General features: G+C 37.4%; 2 protein-coding genes across 7 annotated transcripts; one reads left to right on the top strand and one right to left on the bottom strand.

Annotated features, from left to right (window-relative positions):
- Nucleotides 1–85: 85 nt before the first annotated feature.
- Nucleotides 86–4,799, top strand: LOC125476182 (magnesium-transporting ATPase, P-type 1-like). 2 transcript variants are annotated; one of them, XM_048581975.1, is made up of 8 exons: nucleotides 86–524; nucleotides 636–729; nucleotides 1,306–1,532; nucleotides 1,624–1,835; nucleotides 1,958–2,060; nucleotides 2,184–2,554; nucleotides 2,704–3,196; nucleotides 3,485–4,799. In XM_048581975.1, the coding sequence occupies exons 1-8, from the start codon at nucleotides 474–476 to the stop codon at nucleotides 4,631–4,633; spliced, it is 2,700 nt and encodes an 899-aa protein (XP_048437932.1). In that variant the 5' UTR covers nucleotides 86–473; the 3' UTR covers nucleotides 4,634–4,799. The 2 variants fall into 2 exon arrangements, with proteins under 2 accessions (XP_048437932.1, XP_048437931.1); XM_048581974.1 differs by having other exon boundaries at nucleotides 87–524; nucleotides 636–752.
- On the bottom strand, nucleotides 4,614–9,555 carry LOC125476183 (probable glucan 1,3-beta-glucosidase A). 5 transcript variants are annotated; one of them, XM_048581978.1, is made up of 11 exons: nucleotides 9,203–9,553; nucleotides 8,527–8,652; nucleotides 8,266–8,381; nucleotides 7,967–8,086; nucleotides 7,460–7,645; nucleotides 6,593–6,751; nucleotides 6,263–6,432; nucleotides 6,022–6,174; nucleotides 5,511–5,863; nucleotides 5,156–5,330; nucleotides 4,614–5,028 (listed from the first exon to the last, which is right to left on the bottom strand). In XM_048581978.1, the coding sequence occupies exons 1-11, from the start codon at nucleotides 9,390–9,392 to the stop codon at nucleotides 5,025–5,027; spliced, it is 1,752 nt and encodes a 583-aa protein (XP_048437935.1). In that variant the 5' UTR covers nucleotides 9,393–9,553; the 3' UTR covers nucleotides 4,614–5,024. The 5 variants fall into 5 exon arrangements, with proteins under 5 accessions (XP_048437935.1, XP_048437934.1, XP_048437936.1 ...); XM_048581977.1 differs by having other exon boundaries at nucleotides 5,151–5,330; nucleotides 9,203–9,551; XM_048581979.1 differs by lacking the exon at nucleotides 9,203–9,553 and adding an exon at nucleotides 8,921–9,070 and having other exon boundaries at nucleotides 5,151–5,330; nucleotides 8,527–8,829.
- Between the last annotated feature and the right edge of the window lie 6,974 nt (nucleotides 9,556–16,529).

Below are 16,529 nucleotides of genomic sequence, written 5' to 3'. Positions count from 1 at the left end.
TGAGAATTGAGAGAGTCAGCAACTCCTCAGCAAACTTATATAACCAACCTAACCGTCATCTGGAAGTCTGGTAGTTGAAGTTTGAGAGGGAGAGTCCTCAGCCTCCTGGTCCTAGAGAGAGAAACTCCAAAACAATCCCACACAAGAAGCAAAAGCACCTCCAAATTTCAGCTCAAATTCCACCAAAATAGTTAAACAAAAGGCACAAATTTTAATTGTTTATCTTCTCTACCTTCTCTTCAAAGATCCAATCTTCAAACATGTACTTTCCAATAAAAATGCAAACTTCTTCTCCTCACTTGTCGTCTCCAGTCGTACATTTGATGTCTCTTTGGCATTCCCAACAGCCGCTGCTTAATCTGATAATATGAGATGGTTCAAAACCCCTAGCATTTTCAGTTCAAATAATCACAACCTTCCTTACAACAACCCGATTCGCGAAAACCTCGTAAACAACTCTGAAACGCCGAAAGATGGTGTCCCCAACAAGCTCTTTCGACTACTTCGCAGGCTTATGTCTGGAGGTGGGTTGGAATTGCTTGCTTCTTTGATGTTTTAATTTGGAAATGAATTCATGATTTGGTACTTGGAGCTGTTTTTGATGTGGGATTTTGTTGTTCGTGTGGAATGTGCAGGAAAAATTGATGGGGGATCAAGGACTGAGGCAGAGGAGAACCTCTACTCTTGGTTATACGCCTTGGCACAGTCCAACAAGGATTTGGTTTTCGAGTATGTTCGATCCACTGAAAGGGGTAAGTGTCCTTAATCACTCACCTTATCTTCTATGTTCTTTTAGTAATCAAAGTTATAAGGAAATGGGAAAACTATGATTTGTTTTTCTTATAGATGCAAGTGTGCGTACAAGAAAATGATTGAAGACGTTATGTAATTTATAAATTTACATGGTTATTTTATTTGAGATCTGAAAGAAAATATGAGGAAGTTGGTAGCATTTAAAATGATTGATAAAATGCCAAGATATAGGAATTCTCTCTGATGAATTCGACGATTTACGTACTCCGTGCATTTTGCAGTATTTGACCAATGCATAAGAATAAGGCTAATATAAATTTTATAACTTGAACATTACTCCGCCAATCAGTGCAACGAGATGTGTCTATTTATCTGTCTGTGGACTCGAAATGGGAGCAAATTTGGCCTAAATGCTGAACTATCGACCCTACTTGTTCGGATGGGTGTTCACCCTAAAGTGTGTCCGGTTTCAAATTCTCTCAGGATGATTCTTGAAACAATATATTGCTCCTCGAAATCTTATACCGGCTACGGACTTTTGCTTCTCTTCAGGATTGAGCTTTACTGAAGCTGAGCGGAGATTGAAGGAAAATGGCCCGAATGTTCCTGTGGATTATTCTTTTCCGAGCTGGTGGCATATTTTGTGGAATGCTTTCTTTCATCCTTTTAATATCATATTGATCGTCTTGTCTGTAATCTCGTACATAACCAGTGATAGCCCGAATGGATGTATCATGCTTGTTTTGGTTTTCATAAGCGTCTCCCTTCGATTCTATCAGGTAATCCTTGCTTAATTCCTTCGATTAAATACGCGCCACAGCTTTCTATATGAAGCATATGATTAAGACTAGTTTTCCATGCTCCTTTCAGGAATATAGCAGTTCAAAAGCGGCCATGAAACTCTCAGAATTCGTAAGGTGCCCGGTCAAAGTTCAAAGATGTGCAGGTAGAGTTATTCAGACCGAATTAGTAGTACAAATTGATCAAAGAGATGTCGTTCCTGGCGACATTGTCATTTTTGAACCTGGAGACCTCTTTCCTGGTGATGTGAGGCTTCTGTCTACGAAACACCTTGTTGTAAGGTATAGCGCCTCTAATGCTTGCTGTCGGAAAAATGAGATTTGTGAACTGTTTTATGTCATTCTTCCTATCAGTACAGACAACTTTTAGGTTAAATGATCACTCAAACATGCTTCTTCAACAGTCAGTCCTCATTAACAGGAGAGTCCTGGACAACTGAGAAAACAGCTGATGTCAGAGAAGATTCGAGCACTCCGTTGCTAGATTTACGGAATATTTGCTTCATGGTGGGTACAGTAGTAGCTGTCATTTTGCTCTAACTATGCTCGATATTTTGGTAGCGTATATGTAACATCAAGGTTGAAGGTGAACCTCACAAATTGACGTATTTCCTTGTGTAAATAATTCAGGGAACAAATGTAGTATCGGGCAGCGGAGCTGGTCTAGTGGTGTCCACCGGATCCAAGACGTACATGAGCACCATGTTTTCAAACATAGGAAAGAAGAAACCACCAAATGAATTTGAGGACGGTGTCCGCAAAATATCTTACGTTCTGGTTGCTGTTATGCTTGTCGTAGTCACCATCATAGTTGTAACTGACTACAGTACATCTCATGATCTTACCGAGAGCATCCTTTTCGGAGTCTCAGTGGCAAGTGCACTCACTCCTCAAATGCTTCCTCTCATTGTTAACACGAGTCTTGCAAAAGGAGCACTTGCTATGGCCAGAGACAGATGCATAGTCAAAAGCTTAACTGCGATACGAGACATGGGATCTATGTAAGTATCAATCAAATGGGTGTGTGCGTGTGTGTGAACGTATATCTTAGAATTGCAGCAGGCAATGCAACTGTAATTTCTTATCATCGAAGTTTTTCACTTGAACTTCCGTAGTTTAGTAGTCGTTTTCTGTGTTCTGTTTGTTGCAGGGATATCTTATGCATTGACAAGACCGGTACACTAACCATGAACCGTGCAATAATGGTTAATCATCTGGACAGCTGGGGGTTACAGAAGGAAAAGGTTTTACAGTTTGCATTCCTCAACTCCTATTTCAAGACCGACCAGAAGTATCCCCTTGACGATGCAATTTTGGCACATGTATATACCAATGGATACAAGTTCCAGCCTTCGAAATGGAAGAAAATAGATGAGATTCCTTTTGATTTCATAAGAAGAAGAGTAGCTATTATCATGGAGAGAGAGGCAGAAGACAGAAGCCACCACATTTCCGATAGAATCGTGGTGACAAAAGGAGCTCTGGAAGAAGTGATGAAAGTTTGTTCTTTTATAGAGGATGTTGACAGGGAAATGAATATAACTTTCTCTACAGAACACTATCAGAGGATTTTAAATCTGACAGAAGAAATTAGCAATGAGGGACTCAGAGCTATTGGGGTGGCAATAAAGAAGCTGGGAACGGTGCGTCTAGATTTCTTTCTCGCTCAACTTCTGCACTTTTTTGTATTCAATTGCATCTATTTATTTCTTTCAAAATTTTCGTACGTTTCATAGCTTTTTATACTGAATTTGGAACTACTTCTTTCATATAATGTATGATATACATTTGCCTGGAAAATCATAAACAAGCAACTACGGATTAATGAACTAGAACAGAAATGTGAAAATGTTACACCAAAAAGAAAATAAGTTCTGCTCAATTGTACATTTACAATGTTTACTAACCTGACAATTTTTGTCACAATGCAGGAAACGAATTATCAATGCAGAGACGATGCTGAAACTTTTGAATCAGACATGGTTTTCCTCGGCCTCATAACATTCTTTGACCCGCCCAAGGACTCGGCAAAGCAAGCTCTGTGGCGGTTGGCTGAGAAGGGAGTGAAAGCAAAGGTCTTGACAGGTGACTCGCTCGCCTTATCAATTAGAGTATGCAAAGAAGTTGGTATCAGAACCACCCATGTAGTTACAGGGCCAGAGCTTGAGTTACTCGACCAAGATTCCTTTCATGAGACGGTTAAAAGAGCAACTGTACTAGCTCGACTCACCCCAACGCAGAAACTCCGAGTTGTGCAGTCCCTGCAGACAGTTGGAAACCACACTGTTGGCTTCTTGGGAGATGGAGTCAACGACTCGCTTGCACTGGATGCAGCCAATGTTGGTATATCAGTTGATTCGGGAGTATCAGTTGCAAAAGACTTTGCTGACATTATATTACTGGAGAAGGACCTCAATGTCCTCACCGCTGGAGTTGAGCATGGTCGACTTACTTTTGGGAACACAATGAAGTACATAAAAATGTCGGTAATTGCCAATCTAGGAAGCGTTCTCTCAATTCTCATAGCAACCTTGTGCCTCAAGTATGAACCATTGACTCCACGACAGCTTCTTACGCAGAACTTCTTGTACAGTGTTGGGCAGATCGCTATCCCATGGGACAAAATGGAAGAAGATTATGTAAAAGTCCCACAAAAATGGTCGAAGAAAGGCTTACCGATGTTCATTCTGTGGAATGGTCCTGTGTGTACTCTCTTTGACGTAAGCACACTTATGTTCCTTTGGTTCTATTATAAGGCTGACAGTCTGGATGACATTGTGTTCTTCCATTCTGCTTGGTTTATCGAAGGGCTTCTGATGCAGACTCTGATCATCCACTTGATCCGGACAGAGAAAATTCCATTCATTCAGGAGATTGCCTCATGGCCTGTGCTCTGTTCCACAGTTCTGATTTCCGCCATCGGAATTGCTATTCCATTCACACCAATTGGGGATGTGATGGGATTCGTTGAGCTTCCGCTATCGTACTTTGGATTTTTGGTGGTGCTTTTTGTAGGATACATTTTCGTCGGCCAGGTGGTCAAGAGACTATATATTATGGTTTACAAAAGCTGGCTTTAACTAATAGACTGAGCTCAGCTGACATTCATTTGTTGCATAATAGTGTGAGAAAAGAGGAATTGGGACAAAAAATTTCCTATATATTTTTGCAAAGGATGTAATGCATATAGCCTCAAAGCTGTTACAGATTCATTGACATTTTCTGTAGATACTCTTTTTTCCACAATTTTGTTATTCGACTCAGCAAATTTGCAAAACAATATGGAACGATACAAATGCCATCGTTGTTGAGCAAGAAAGAAGAATAAAAACCTGGAAACGGATATCCTTTCCAGTTGCTGAGCCATGATGCATCTCAGGTATGATATTTCACAATATATTATGCAGATAGAATGATGCAAATGTTGATCCAAGCAACACTAGACCGTTAACATTCCAGTTTTTGGGCGAATTACCTGCATAAATATTAATAACATTCTCTTACCGACATGGTTGATGTAATCAGAGACTAAATTGAGTACGACTTACTTACGTATCTGTTGTTATAGCAATGATTAAATGAGTCCAAGAAAATTACCCAACTGGAGATAATTGTTCTTGATGTTCCATTCAAAATCCCAGTGTGGTCTGTCGTTTTTCAGTGTCCAGTATGCCCATCCGAAGGAAGCCGAATTATAAACCTCTAACTGAACCCTCCCATAGTCTTGATAATCAGTCTGAGAGCCATTTGCCACGTTCCATTCATTCACCCACTCTCCTGCAAACAAATCCAATCTTTTACCAATTAATATAACTCAACTACTTGAAACTTACAGAAGCCGAATTTTTGTACAAGAAAATGAGAAAATTTGGCTCCGATTTCATGACAGAACAAGACCTTGAAGTAAAAATCGCTTTTCGGGAGAAAGGAGAAAGGAGAAAGGAGGTCTTGCCTTACCGATAAAAACAAGTGGACCGTTTGCACTGTTGAGGGCCTGTAATTGAGCTCCCCTGCTCTTGTATATGAATTGCATATTGTCCACAGCACTCATATTAACGAAGAAATTATCAAAAAGACTGTAATAATGCAAATCCACCACTAGATGATGTGAGCCTATGTTAGCCTGATAAAGTTCCAATGGGTCCGCATTGCCAATTCTTTGGCAAACTATTACATAAGCTGCTGATGAGTATTTCCGAACAATTTGATAGCCTTGTTTGTAATACGAAACTAAAGTATCCAATGGAACTGCAGCTGCAGATGGTTCATTTAAAAGCTCTATTCCCAGCAAAGCAGGATGCTTTGCATACCTGCCAAAAAGAAAAAAATCAGCGTTTGGCATCCCTGCCCTCAATTTCATGTAGCAGATACACCACAGGTGCCAAAAAGGTAAGATGGCATATGCAAGTGTGTAAAATCTATAGCTGGATCTACAACGTAGCAATTCAAAAATACATTAAGGACATACCTGGAAGCTAGGAAATCTATAACGTGCAGTGTCTGTGAAATGTAATCAGGATTAGGCCAGTCTGTCGAACCATCTCTACTAGCACTATGTTCCATCCCGTTCTGGGATCCAGGAGCCGCGTGAAGATCAATTATGCACTTAATATTATAGGCTCTGCAGCACAGTTCTAATGTATGACGTCAGAACCAAACGTGGAGTTTTAACTTTTATCTGAAGAGAATTAGGTGAAAGAAAGACCTACTGTGCCCACGAGAATGCATTGTCTAGAGCTTCCAAAGTTCCACCGATAAACGGTGCAGGAGGATCAGGATCATAAGCAATCCACCAGCCAACAGGAATCCGCACAGTATTTATTCCATGTCTATACAGAAAACTGAAATCTCCAACAGTGATGAAACTGTTTCTATGCCTCTACATTTTAAAAAGATCCAAAGATCAAATAAACAAACAGACAAGAAAGCTATAGTAATTTGTTGTTCTAATCTAAAAACTATAACATTGAGTATCGAATAAAATAATATGTATGTAAAACATCCATTGCAACAGCCAATAGAGAGTAGCAAAGAGTTACCTTAAGAATATCTTTGGCCTTACTGTGTCCATATCCATTTGTAAGCTGGTAATCTCCATGCAAGGTATTAGCAACAATTGTCATCTCAAATGTGGCTGCATTATCTTCCCATCCTGGCTTCCCCGGATAGTCTGCCGTTAGCTGAGTTTGCAGTGTAGCCTAGAGGAAACAATTGGATATGAGGAGGCAGCAGACATGCAAATAAACATAGATTCAACATTCATAACTCTTCAGCAAAATCAACATCAGAAAAGCCCATTCTAATTGGCAATACCAATACTCAAAGTCGAAGTAGAGAAGTTATCCAACTTTCCCAATTATTGCATTCCCTTGGGTGTCAGATTGTGGAAAACACTTCAAATCTTCACAGATTTTAAAGACTAACATGAACTATAATTGCTTAACTTCGGGACTTTCATAAATTCATGGAATTTCCGTGCAAAACCAAACACTTCAAGATTCCTTGGAACCAGGTCACCTTCAGAAGATTTTTTTTCTGCTTCGACTCATTTCTTCAATTAAAAGGAGCATAAGAGTCTACCTTGATTCAAGCCTTAGGTTTTATTGAAAATTCAGCAAAACATCCTCCATTCAGTGACATCTCAACTTTCACAAAATGTTCAATCAGAAAATAAACAATCCTAAAATATGAATGATTTCCCAATGGAAACATATTTCATGATGAAAAGTTTAAGGTTGACATCTAATCCACCAAAAGGAAGGAGTCAAGGATGTTTAAACCTGCTCTTAGATGAATGGTAGTAGGACGAAGAGCATACAAACACACAATTATTCACTCTAAACATAAAGAGTTGGGTTATTTCATTCTTTACACAGCATAAAGGCAAATATCTCAAGAAAACAAACCTGCAAATATGTGCCATTTATTGTTCTGATGTGAACTCTACCATTGTTATTTCTTTCAATGTAAAAGGTTCCTAGTGCTGGAGGTGGTTCTGCAGTTGCAGAAAAAGAGCAACCTTCTCCATCACATGTTAGAAACTGTCCTTGCAAGGTGCGAAACTGAAATTCTGACGCAGAAACTCTCCATAACTGCAGCAGAACAGAAAAATAGTAATAAGGACCGCGATTTTATTGAGTCCAATTTCTCAACAAACGCAAACTTATATTATATATAATTACTTCCCCCTCCTTAGAGAAATTAGCAGATTAATTTTACAATCTAAACAATGGTAATGATTTTAGTCTGTCCCTCCATTACAGTGGATAAGGGCTTAGGAACCGACCTTATGTTCAGGGAGTGAGCATAAGGGGCTTAACTGATACGTTTAGTTAGAAAATACTTGAGATTTCCCACAAATAAGTTAACAACCAAGAGAAATTACAGGCATGAACTATTTGAATAGAGTGTACCCTAAAGGTTTCCCATGAAGATGCAATATCCCTATCAACTGAGACATTCATCCCTCCACCATTTTCAGCAGAGACGTACTTCTCCAAGGTGACTGACTTTAGCTGTACCTGTGTTCCATCCTACATGTTATACACAAATGGGTCAACTGCGTCGATAAGAAAACCCCAAGTTGCACTCAAGTTCAAACCGTCTCCCGTAGTTTAGATTAATTTAGTGTAAAGTATCGCTCGAATAGCAAAAAGAAAAACCCAAAAATAAAAATATAATTAAGCAAAAGCTCTGGAAAAAAGAAACTCACCAGCATGTCTTCATTGGGAATGTCATCAAAAAGTGAAGGCTTAATCCAACCTTCCACAACCAACCACCCTCCCAAGTTCACCCCTCTCACTTTAGAGTCCCCACGCAATCCCTCCACTTGGACCAATAAACAGAACACGTAACAATTCCAAAAGAAAAACAGAATTAGATAATCACATTTTAAAAATATTTTTTCAAGATTGTGCCTTTATCAAAACTAGCCAACCAAATAATTCAAGAAATTAATGGCATTGGAATTCACCTGAGTACACTCCAGAAACGAAGAGCCAAGAGCACAGCAGAAATGCGCATACCCATTTGTTAAGAACAAGTTCCATCAAGAATGCTGGCCTCAAAAGCACCCAGAAAGCCAAAATATACAACCCATCTGCAACGAAAGGCAAACCACCATCAAGGCATGATGGTTTATATTCAAAACCCCCAAAACCACCATGGAGAATCTTAGTACTTGCTTCCTTATCACCCAAATAATATACCAAATTCAACTTTGTAGGCAAGCACAAATGTCACTAGATTGCATGCCCCTTATATTGAATTAATTAACCTAGTTCATGGTCCACACAAAGCAAAAGCGGTCAGGATAATTGAGAAAGAAAAGAATAATGTCAACGAGTGGAAACATCTGAAAAGGGTACCTAAAGAGTTCGCATGAAAGGGTGGCTTTGCTTGGAGATTTTGTTTGGGAAATGTGATGGGGGTTTGGTTCTTTGTAATTGGCTGGATTTAGGAAAAGAAATGTCAAGAGGAAGCATTCTTGTTCGCTACTCTTATTGCTTCTCATGTGTCATTTCATTTAATTACAATTTAATTTTATATTAAATTCTCCTTTTTTTTTTTTTTTTTTGTCAAACAATAAATTTTATTAAATATAAATGTTAGATTAACCATGTCAAAAAAATCCAGTTGTTAATACTTACAGTCCCGGGTGAGGTCGGACTGGAAAACCCAGTTGTTGATTTGCAGAAATGATTGAACAAACAGCCCGAGCGAGGAGAAGGCAACCACAGTCCCTCTTGAGGTGGGATTGGGGAACCCAGTTGTTGTTGCGGCGCCCAAAAAAAAAAAAAAAAAAAAAAAGAAATCCAAACTCCCAATCAAGCGGCTCATCAGTCACCAAAAAAAAAAAAAAAAAAAAAGTTAAATAAAAGGAGATGATGGATTGAATAGAAGGATTTATGAATTGATTTCAGTTCTTGGGAATTTTTAGATTGTTTTGCAAATCGGCGTGAGGTTTGTCGGACTCTGTATTCTGAAAAAACCTTCGGGGAGTTTGGATGGGTTTTCTTAATTTGTTTTATGTTTAGTTTTAAATTAAAATAAAGTAATTAATTACAAAATTATCTAGATTTACGATAAAAGATAGAATGGATGGTGAACACGGTAATTAATCGACACGAGATGAAACAAAAACAACATAAAAATAATAGATTTCAAATCAACACAATAATTAAACGGGTCAATATCGAATGATCCGTTAATAATAGATTCTTAATGGGTATACATGCAGGTAACACGTGAGTAACCTGTTTCGACTCGTTAAAAAAAAAATTATTTTGATAATTTTAAAGTTTAATTACTAAAAAAATTATTATAAAATAAGGAACTTTAACGAAAAACTCTCAGTACTGTTCATTTTAACAAAAAAACCACATTTTTACACTAAAAGGTCAATCTTGGTACTATTCATTTTACCCTTTATTTTGTCCTTATCATTAAAACTTAAATTTTTTAAATTTTTTTCATTAGTTTTCCATATAAAATATAATAACCATACTGCATATATTGATATATTCTATATTAAATATATATATATATATATATATATATTTTTGTATTATTATTCTATGTAAGTTAAAAAATTAAGTTTTATTCATTTATTTATATTTATTATGAGAGTTTCTCATTATTATTACTAGAATAAATTGTACTCAACATGTCATATCCCAGCCCGGGGAGGATCACTTCCCGGGCCCGCTCCACCACCGTAACACGATATTATCCGCTTTGGACTTACCATGCCCTCACGGTTTTATTTTTGGGAATTCACGAGCAGCTTCCCAGTCGGTCACCCATCATGGGATTGCTCTAGCCTCCTTCTCACTTAACTTCGGAGTTCATATGGAACCCGAAGCCAATGAGCTCCCAAAAAGCCTCGTGCTAGGTAGGAATGGGAATATACATTTAAGGATAACTCCCCTGGGCGATGTGGGATGTTACACAACATGTTGTTGTCCAAAATTAAAATCAATTAGTATAGTATTAGTATAAGCAAGAAGACATGCCTACAAGTATGAAAAATGTGAAAAAAATATATAAACACTCGTGATTCATCATTTCTCCACTAATAGACACTTACATTATTGTTTAGATTTTTAAAACCCTCCAAAACCCTCATGAATATGAGGTAATATATCTTTTCTATAATATAGTACTATCGTTTTATTCTTTTCATAATTATTTTTGGTACTCATAATTTGAATGGTTTATAATGTTTGGTTTTTTTATACTTAATTTATGTGGAAGAGTGTTAATATGGAAAACCTTATTGAAAACATCATCAATATAACTCGTGAAAACTATATATCAAGCCAAAGTTTCAATATCGTTTCTCATGATGATTGATGAAAATTGAAGAGTTTGATTGTAAGAAAATGTTCAAGGTTCCAAACCTTGAAACATAACTCCCTTAATTTTGCAAATCTTTTGAACATTTTATATTTTGTAATGTTCTAATGATTTTTTTTATTATGCCCTTATTTTGGGTATGTAAATATGTAATACTTGAAAAACAAGTGTGTTTTTATGTTTTGAACGTGACAATATGGTATGTATATATTTATTTAGTATTATGTTTTCTAATTGATTATTTATTGGTTTAAAATATATTTTTCTTAACGGGTAATTGGTTGGGTCATATTACCCGTTAATATTATCATGTCGGGTCATTTTACCAGTTTATTTTAACGGGTGTTACACGACAGAACCTGTTATGATATCAGGTATAACACGAAAAAGACACGAACACGTAAAACATGACACGAATGCCAGGTCTACTCCTGGGGTGCTTAAAAGAAGACAAATAAATTGGTAAAGATGTAAAGGAGTAATAGAGATACTTATCTTCATCTCTACAAACTAGTCACATACACAAATCAAACTCATTTATTTGGTAAACTTCCTCTCTACACTACTGCTTCAGGATCAAGGTAAAAATATGGAAGGACGAGAAAAATCTTCTCCAGTCAAAATTTGATCGGATTTTATAAACTTCAAAATTGTACCTATTCATGGACATAAGGGTTTCAATCATGTTTTAATTCAGGCAAGGTCATATGAGTGAACTGTTTGTAGAGTGAGCTGCAGAGCCATGAAATCGTCTTTAGCAAGGTACTTCCCTTTATAATGCTTCAAGCATAAGTCTTCAAATGAAGATCATGGCTAAGACTTATTCAACTCTATTCACGCCATTGTTGGCTTTAATCGATGTCAACTGTTCAAATGTGAGTAGCTTTAAGACTACGAAATGTGAGTAGCTTTGAAACTACGAAAGGATGTCAATTGTTTAAATGAAAAAATATATATTGAATCATTAATTTACAAAAGTGGGATGATGGTCCACAAAAATTTCAAATTAATGGACTATGGATCACTAGATTAATTCAATATATCAGGACCAAAGAGGAGTTGGTCATGGAAGCAGGAAAATATAGATGTTTAGCCATAGTGGGTTGTATGTAGGCTTGGAAAACTGGTCGTGTTCGTGTCATTTTCGTTTCATACTCGTTAAGATAACGAATTCCTAACAGATGACCTATAACGACCCGATTCGTTAATGGGTCATGTCGTTTCATATCATGTTAATGGGTCATGCAATAAATTATCATGATTAATGTATAGGTCTGGCAAATGATATCATATCGAGTTTTTAATGGGTGATCCCATAACGAACTAACACGTTAACAGGTTACCTGATAACAACCCAACTCATTAATAGGTTGACCCGAAACCTATTGTTTTTGTGTCGGGTTAATAGGTCGTGTAAAAAATTATCTAGCTTAGTTGTATGGCTGCAAGCTAAACAATTGGGAAAGTCGAAAAAAATAGTCGTGGGCCGTGAATAGTGCACCTGAGCAAGAGATGGGTGCGAGGTGGAGCAAGAGCTAGCCTAAACATTGGGCTTGAGATCTGCGCATAGAAAGCCCAAGGACTTGGGCTACAAAACCTGAAGTTGAACGGCGTCGTTCTAGAGCAACGCGACAAGAACGACTTGGTGCAGCAACTTCATGCAATTAGGGTTTTGACAAAAAAATCTTAATTTGCTTCTATTTTTTTTTTTCTTTGTACTCACACAATTCACCGTAGCAATATCCAATAGCAGAATAAAATACAATTTTTGCATAGCAAAAGTAACATAATAAAATATTGCGAATGCATGAACATTATATATATTGAACAATATATGCGGTATAAGACAATATATAAAGCGTAGATAAATTGGGAGTTTATGCATCATGGTGAATGTTTTTATATGATCAGGGTATAAAATATCGATTTCATGTTTTTGAAGAACCTACATTGGATGGAAACTGGACTGGTACCACGATCAAGTCCTAGATAGGCAGACCTAATTTATCTTCTAGATTTTTGAAACCCTCCAAACCCTCATGAAAAGGAGGTAATATATCTTTTCTATAATATAGTACTATTGTTTTATTCTTTTCATAATTATTTTTGGTACTCATAATTTGAATGGTTTATAATGTTTGGTTTTTCTATGCTTAGTTTATGCGGAAGAGTGTTAATGTGGAAAGTCTCACTGAAAACCTTATCAATATATCAAGCCACAGTTTCAATACCGTTTCCCATAATGATTGATGAAAATTGAAGGGTTTGATTGTTAGAAAATGTTCAAGGTTCCAAACCTTGAAACATAACTCCCTTAAGTTTGCAAATCTTTTGAACATTTAATATTTTGTAATGTTCTAATGATTTTTTTTTATTATGCTCTTATTTTGGGTATGTAAATATGTAATACTTGAAAAACAAGTGTGTTTTTATGTTTTGAACGTGATAATATGGTATGTATATATTTATTTAGTATTATTTTTTTGAATTGATTATTTATTGGTTTAAAATATATTTTTCTTAAAGGGTAACGGGTTGGGTCATATGACCCGTTAATATTATCGGGTCAGTTTCGGGTCGGGTCATTTTACCCGTTTATTTTAACAGGTGTTACACGACACAAACTGTTATGATATCGAGTATGACACGAAAGCAACACAAACACGGAAAACACGACACGAATGTCAAGTCTACTCCTGAGGTGCTTAAAAGAGGAGAAATAAATTGGTAAAGATGTAAAGCAGTAATAGAGATGCTTATCTTCATCTCGACAAAGTAGTCGCATACACAAATCAAACTCATTTATTTGGTAAACTTCCTCTCTACACTGCTGCTTCAAGATTAAGGTAAAAACATGGAACGACGAGAAAAATCTTCTCCAGTCAAAATTCGATCGAATTCTATAAACATCAGAATTGTACCTATTCATGGACATAAAGGTTTCAATCATGTTTTGCTTTAGGCAAGGTCATATGAGTGAACTGTTTTGTAGAGTGAGCTACAGAGCCATGAAATCGTCTTTAGCAAGGTACTTCCCTTTATAATGCTTCAAGTGACACAACCTGACCAAAGTCAAGGCATGCTGGCCGTCACGTGAGGGTGACGTAGCTAAGTGCGCAACAAAAGTGATAATAATAAGAAAAATGTGAATAAATAAAAACCAAAACTAACTTATTTAACTAGAGATCATATATAAGTGTGTGAAAGTGATCAAATATCAGAGCATAGGTAAAATGAAAGTGCAGTCAAACTAAATAAGTACTAATTATACAAATAGGGGGAGGATCCCTACAATATCTAGTAGAACGTCAAAACCGCCTAGTAGTCCTCGTGCACCACCAAAGATGAACAACTACCTAGAACCTGGAGGGGCGCAAAACAGAAGGGTGAGTGGGCAAAAAAAAAAAAAACAAAGTGTTTGAAAACATATTTATCTTTATGAACATCATAAACCTCTTCTTAAAACCCGTATAGTTTCCAGAAAATCCTACTACATAGGTATGAAAACCAATGCACAAGACCAACCAAAACTGAAGTATGCCATGTCATAACGTTCAGCTCTAAAAGATGTAAATCAGATGTGAAACCATTATAAAATAGTATGCCAATCGGAGTCACCTAACGTGAGCTGTACGACTAGACCTATAGCTCATCAATCTAGGCTAGCACACGAGTCGGAGTCACCTAGTGTGACCTATATGACAAGCTGGGTATAAATACGTACTCTCAAGTGCTACAATTACATGAAGGCTGTGCGATAAATCACGGGTCACCTATGAGTTGGAACCACCTATTGTGGTCCGTACGACAGGCTGACACCAGACTTGGATCCAAGGTGAGAGTGTGGTGCAGGAGGTAAGGAATCACGTGAAGGCTAGCCCTGGCCCTAGGCGGGAGCACTAACACCAGGGTGCAGCCATTATGAGCTCTAAATAAATGTATGCATGCCAATGTAATACAACCCATTCAATCACATAATACTCACTTAAAACTTACTTGAGTCTCCACAGCATCACATAATACAATTCACAAGTGTAACAATGCAATATTTAAAATGTAACTTATTTACGACATGGCAAGCAAAGCATAATTCCATATAAAAACGTTTCTGGAAACTGAGTACATATATATGTGTGTGTGTGTGTGTGTGTGTGTGTAGAGAAGTGTTATTGGCACTTTCTTTCCAAATATAGAAAGTTTGGAATGTAGAATGAGATTTTTGGAGTGCCAATAACAATTCCATATATATATATATATATATAACAAATGCCCACTCACTGATAAGTAGCAGGATCGTAGCCCCTGGCATCGCTTGTCCACGCTTATCCTCGGGGTACGTCTCACCTATATGAGATACAACTATCTTTACGTTAATTAATTAGCACATATACAAAACCTAGGAATAACCTATCATATCTTGCTCAAATGTAAGGTTTGAATATACCAACGTGATCTACTTGATGATATGAACACACCTATATTTTTAGAAAAAATTTTGGACATCGGACGCATCCTCACGCGCTGTCCAAGACACGGCCACACGCACTAGCCACGCGTAGGCACATCCACGACACACTAACGGAAACCCTAATGGCGTTAAGGATATTCCATCAAAATAGGTAGAATATTCTGTTAAAGTTAACGGAATATACCTTCTTCTTCTCCGGTCACCCGCCACTCTCCGCCATCTGCCGCCGCCGGCTGCCGTCTGCACTCGCCGGTTTTTGGAGAATTTTCAAAAGCTTATATCTACTTCAATTCTTAACCAATTTTCATGAAATTTATATGGATTTAAAGCTCTTGAGGAGTAGAACACATTTGTACCTATTAGAAGTCCAAAATTCAACGAAAAACGGTCGAAAAATCCCTCGACAATTCCAGCCAAAATTGGGACTTCTCAAAATCGTGTGATCCGACGTCAATACAACTCCAAACTTGTTCCAAAGTTCTAAGGAAGTTGCGTGGAGACTTTTCCAATTCCTAAGACTCCGTAAACTCGCTGGGATCGTGACGGAGTAAACTTGCTCCTCGTCGGAGCTTCTGGTGTCTCAGGTTACACTCGTCCGTTCAACGTTTAAGTTGTATCATTGAGTTTGTAAGGTCAAGGGGAATACGATGATGTAAAGCTCACGTTCGATCTATGGGTTTGGGTGTGGGTGTGTCACGGTGCAAAGGAAGAAGAAGGGAGAAAAGTCGAGAAGGAGAATGTACGTGTGTGTGTGCGCGTGTCTGATTAGGCAGAAGAAGAAAATACATATCTTCTGATTGGGCCACGGAATATAAGAGCCTAAATAATTGGGTAGATAAGGGTTGAGTTTGGATCAACATTCAAAAGAAAAACAACTTAATTCTACCCAGTTACGCATTCAGTTGTTCGTAACCTTTTTCGTTACTACTTCGATTCGGCCCTAAGTCGCATTAACGCGCTCGTGACGTCGAGTACGATTTAATTACGATAGCAAGAAAAATAATTTAAATCTGCACATGTACATCCATGTCACTTAGCCAACGAGGCATATTTGTCACTTTACACACTCGGGGAGAAAAATATATAAAAAATTGGGACGGGTTGTCACAACAAGCATAACTGTTCAAATAAAGATCATGGTTGAAACTTAT

Source organism: the organism of the source record quoted next, unplaced genomic scaffold (genome assembly GCF_019419815.1).
Source record: "Pyrus x bretschneideri cultivar Hongxiangsu unplaced genomic scaffold, Pyrus_bretschneideri_v1 Contig18, whole genome shotgun sequence".
Classification (NCBI taxonomy): Eukaryota; Viridiplantae; Streptophyta; class Magnoliopsida; order Rosales; family Rosaceae; genus Pyrus; species Pyrus x bretschneideri.
Note: the sequence above shows the minus strand (reverse complement) of the source record. Positions and strands in the feature narration are given on the sequence as shown.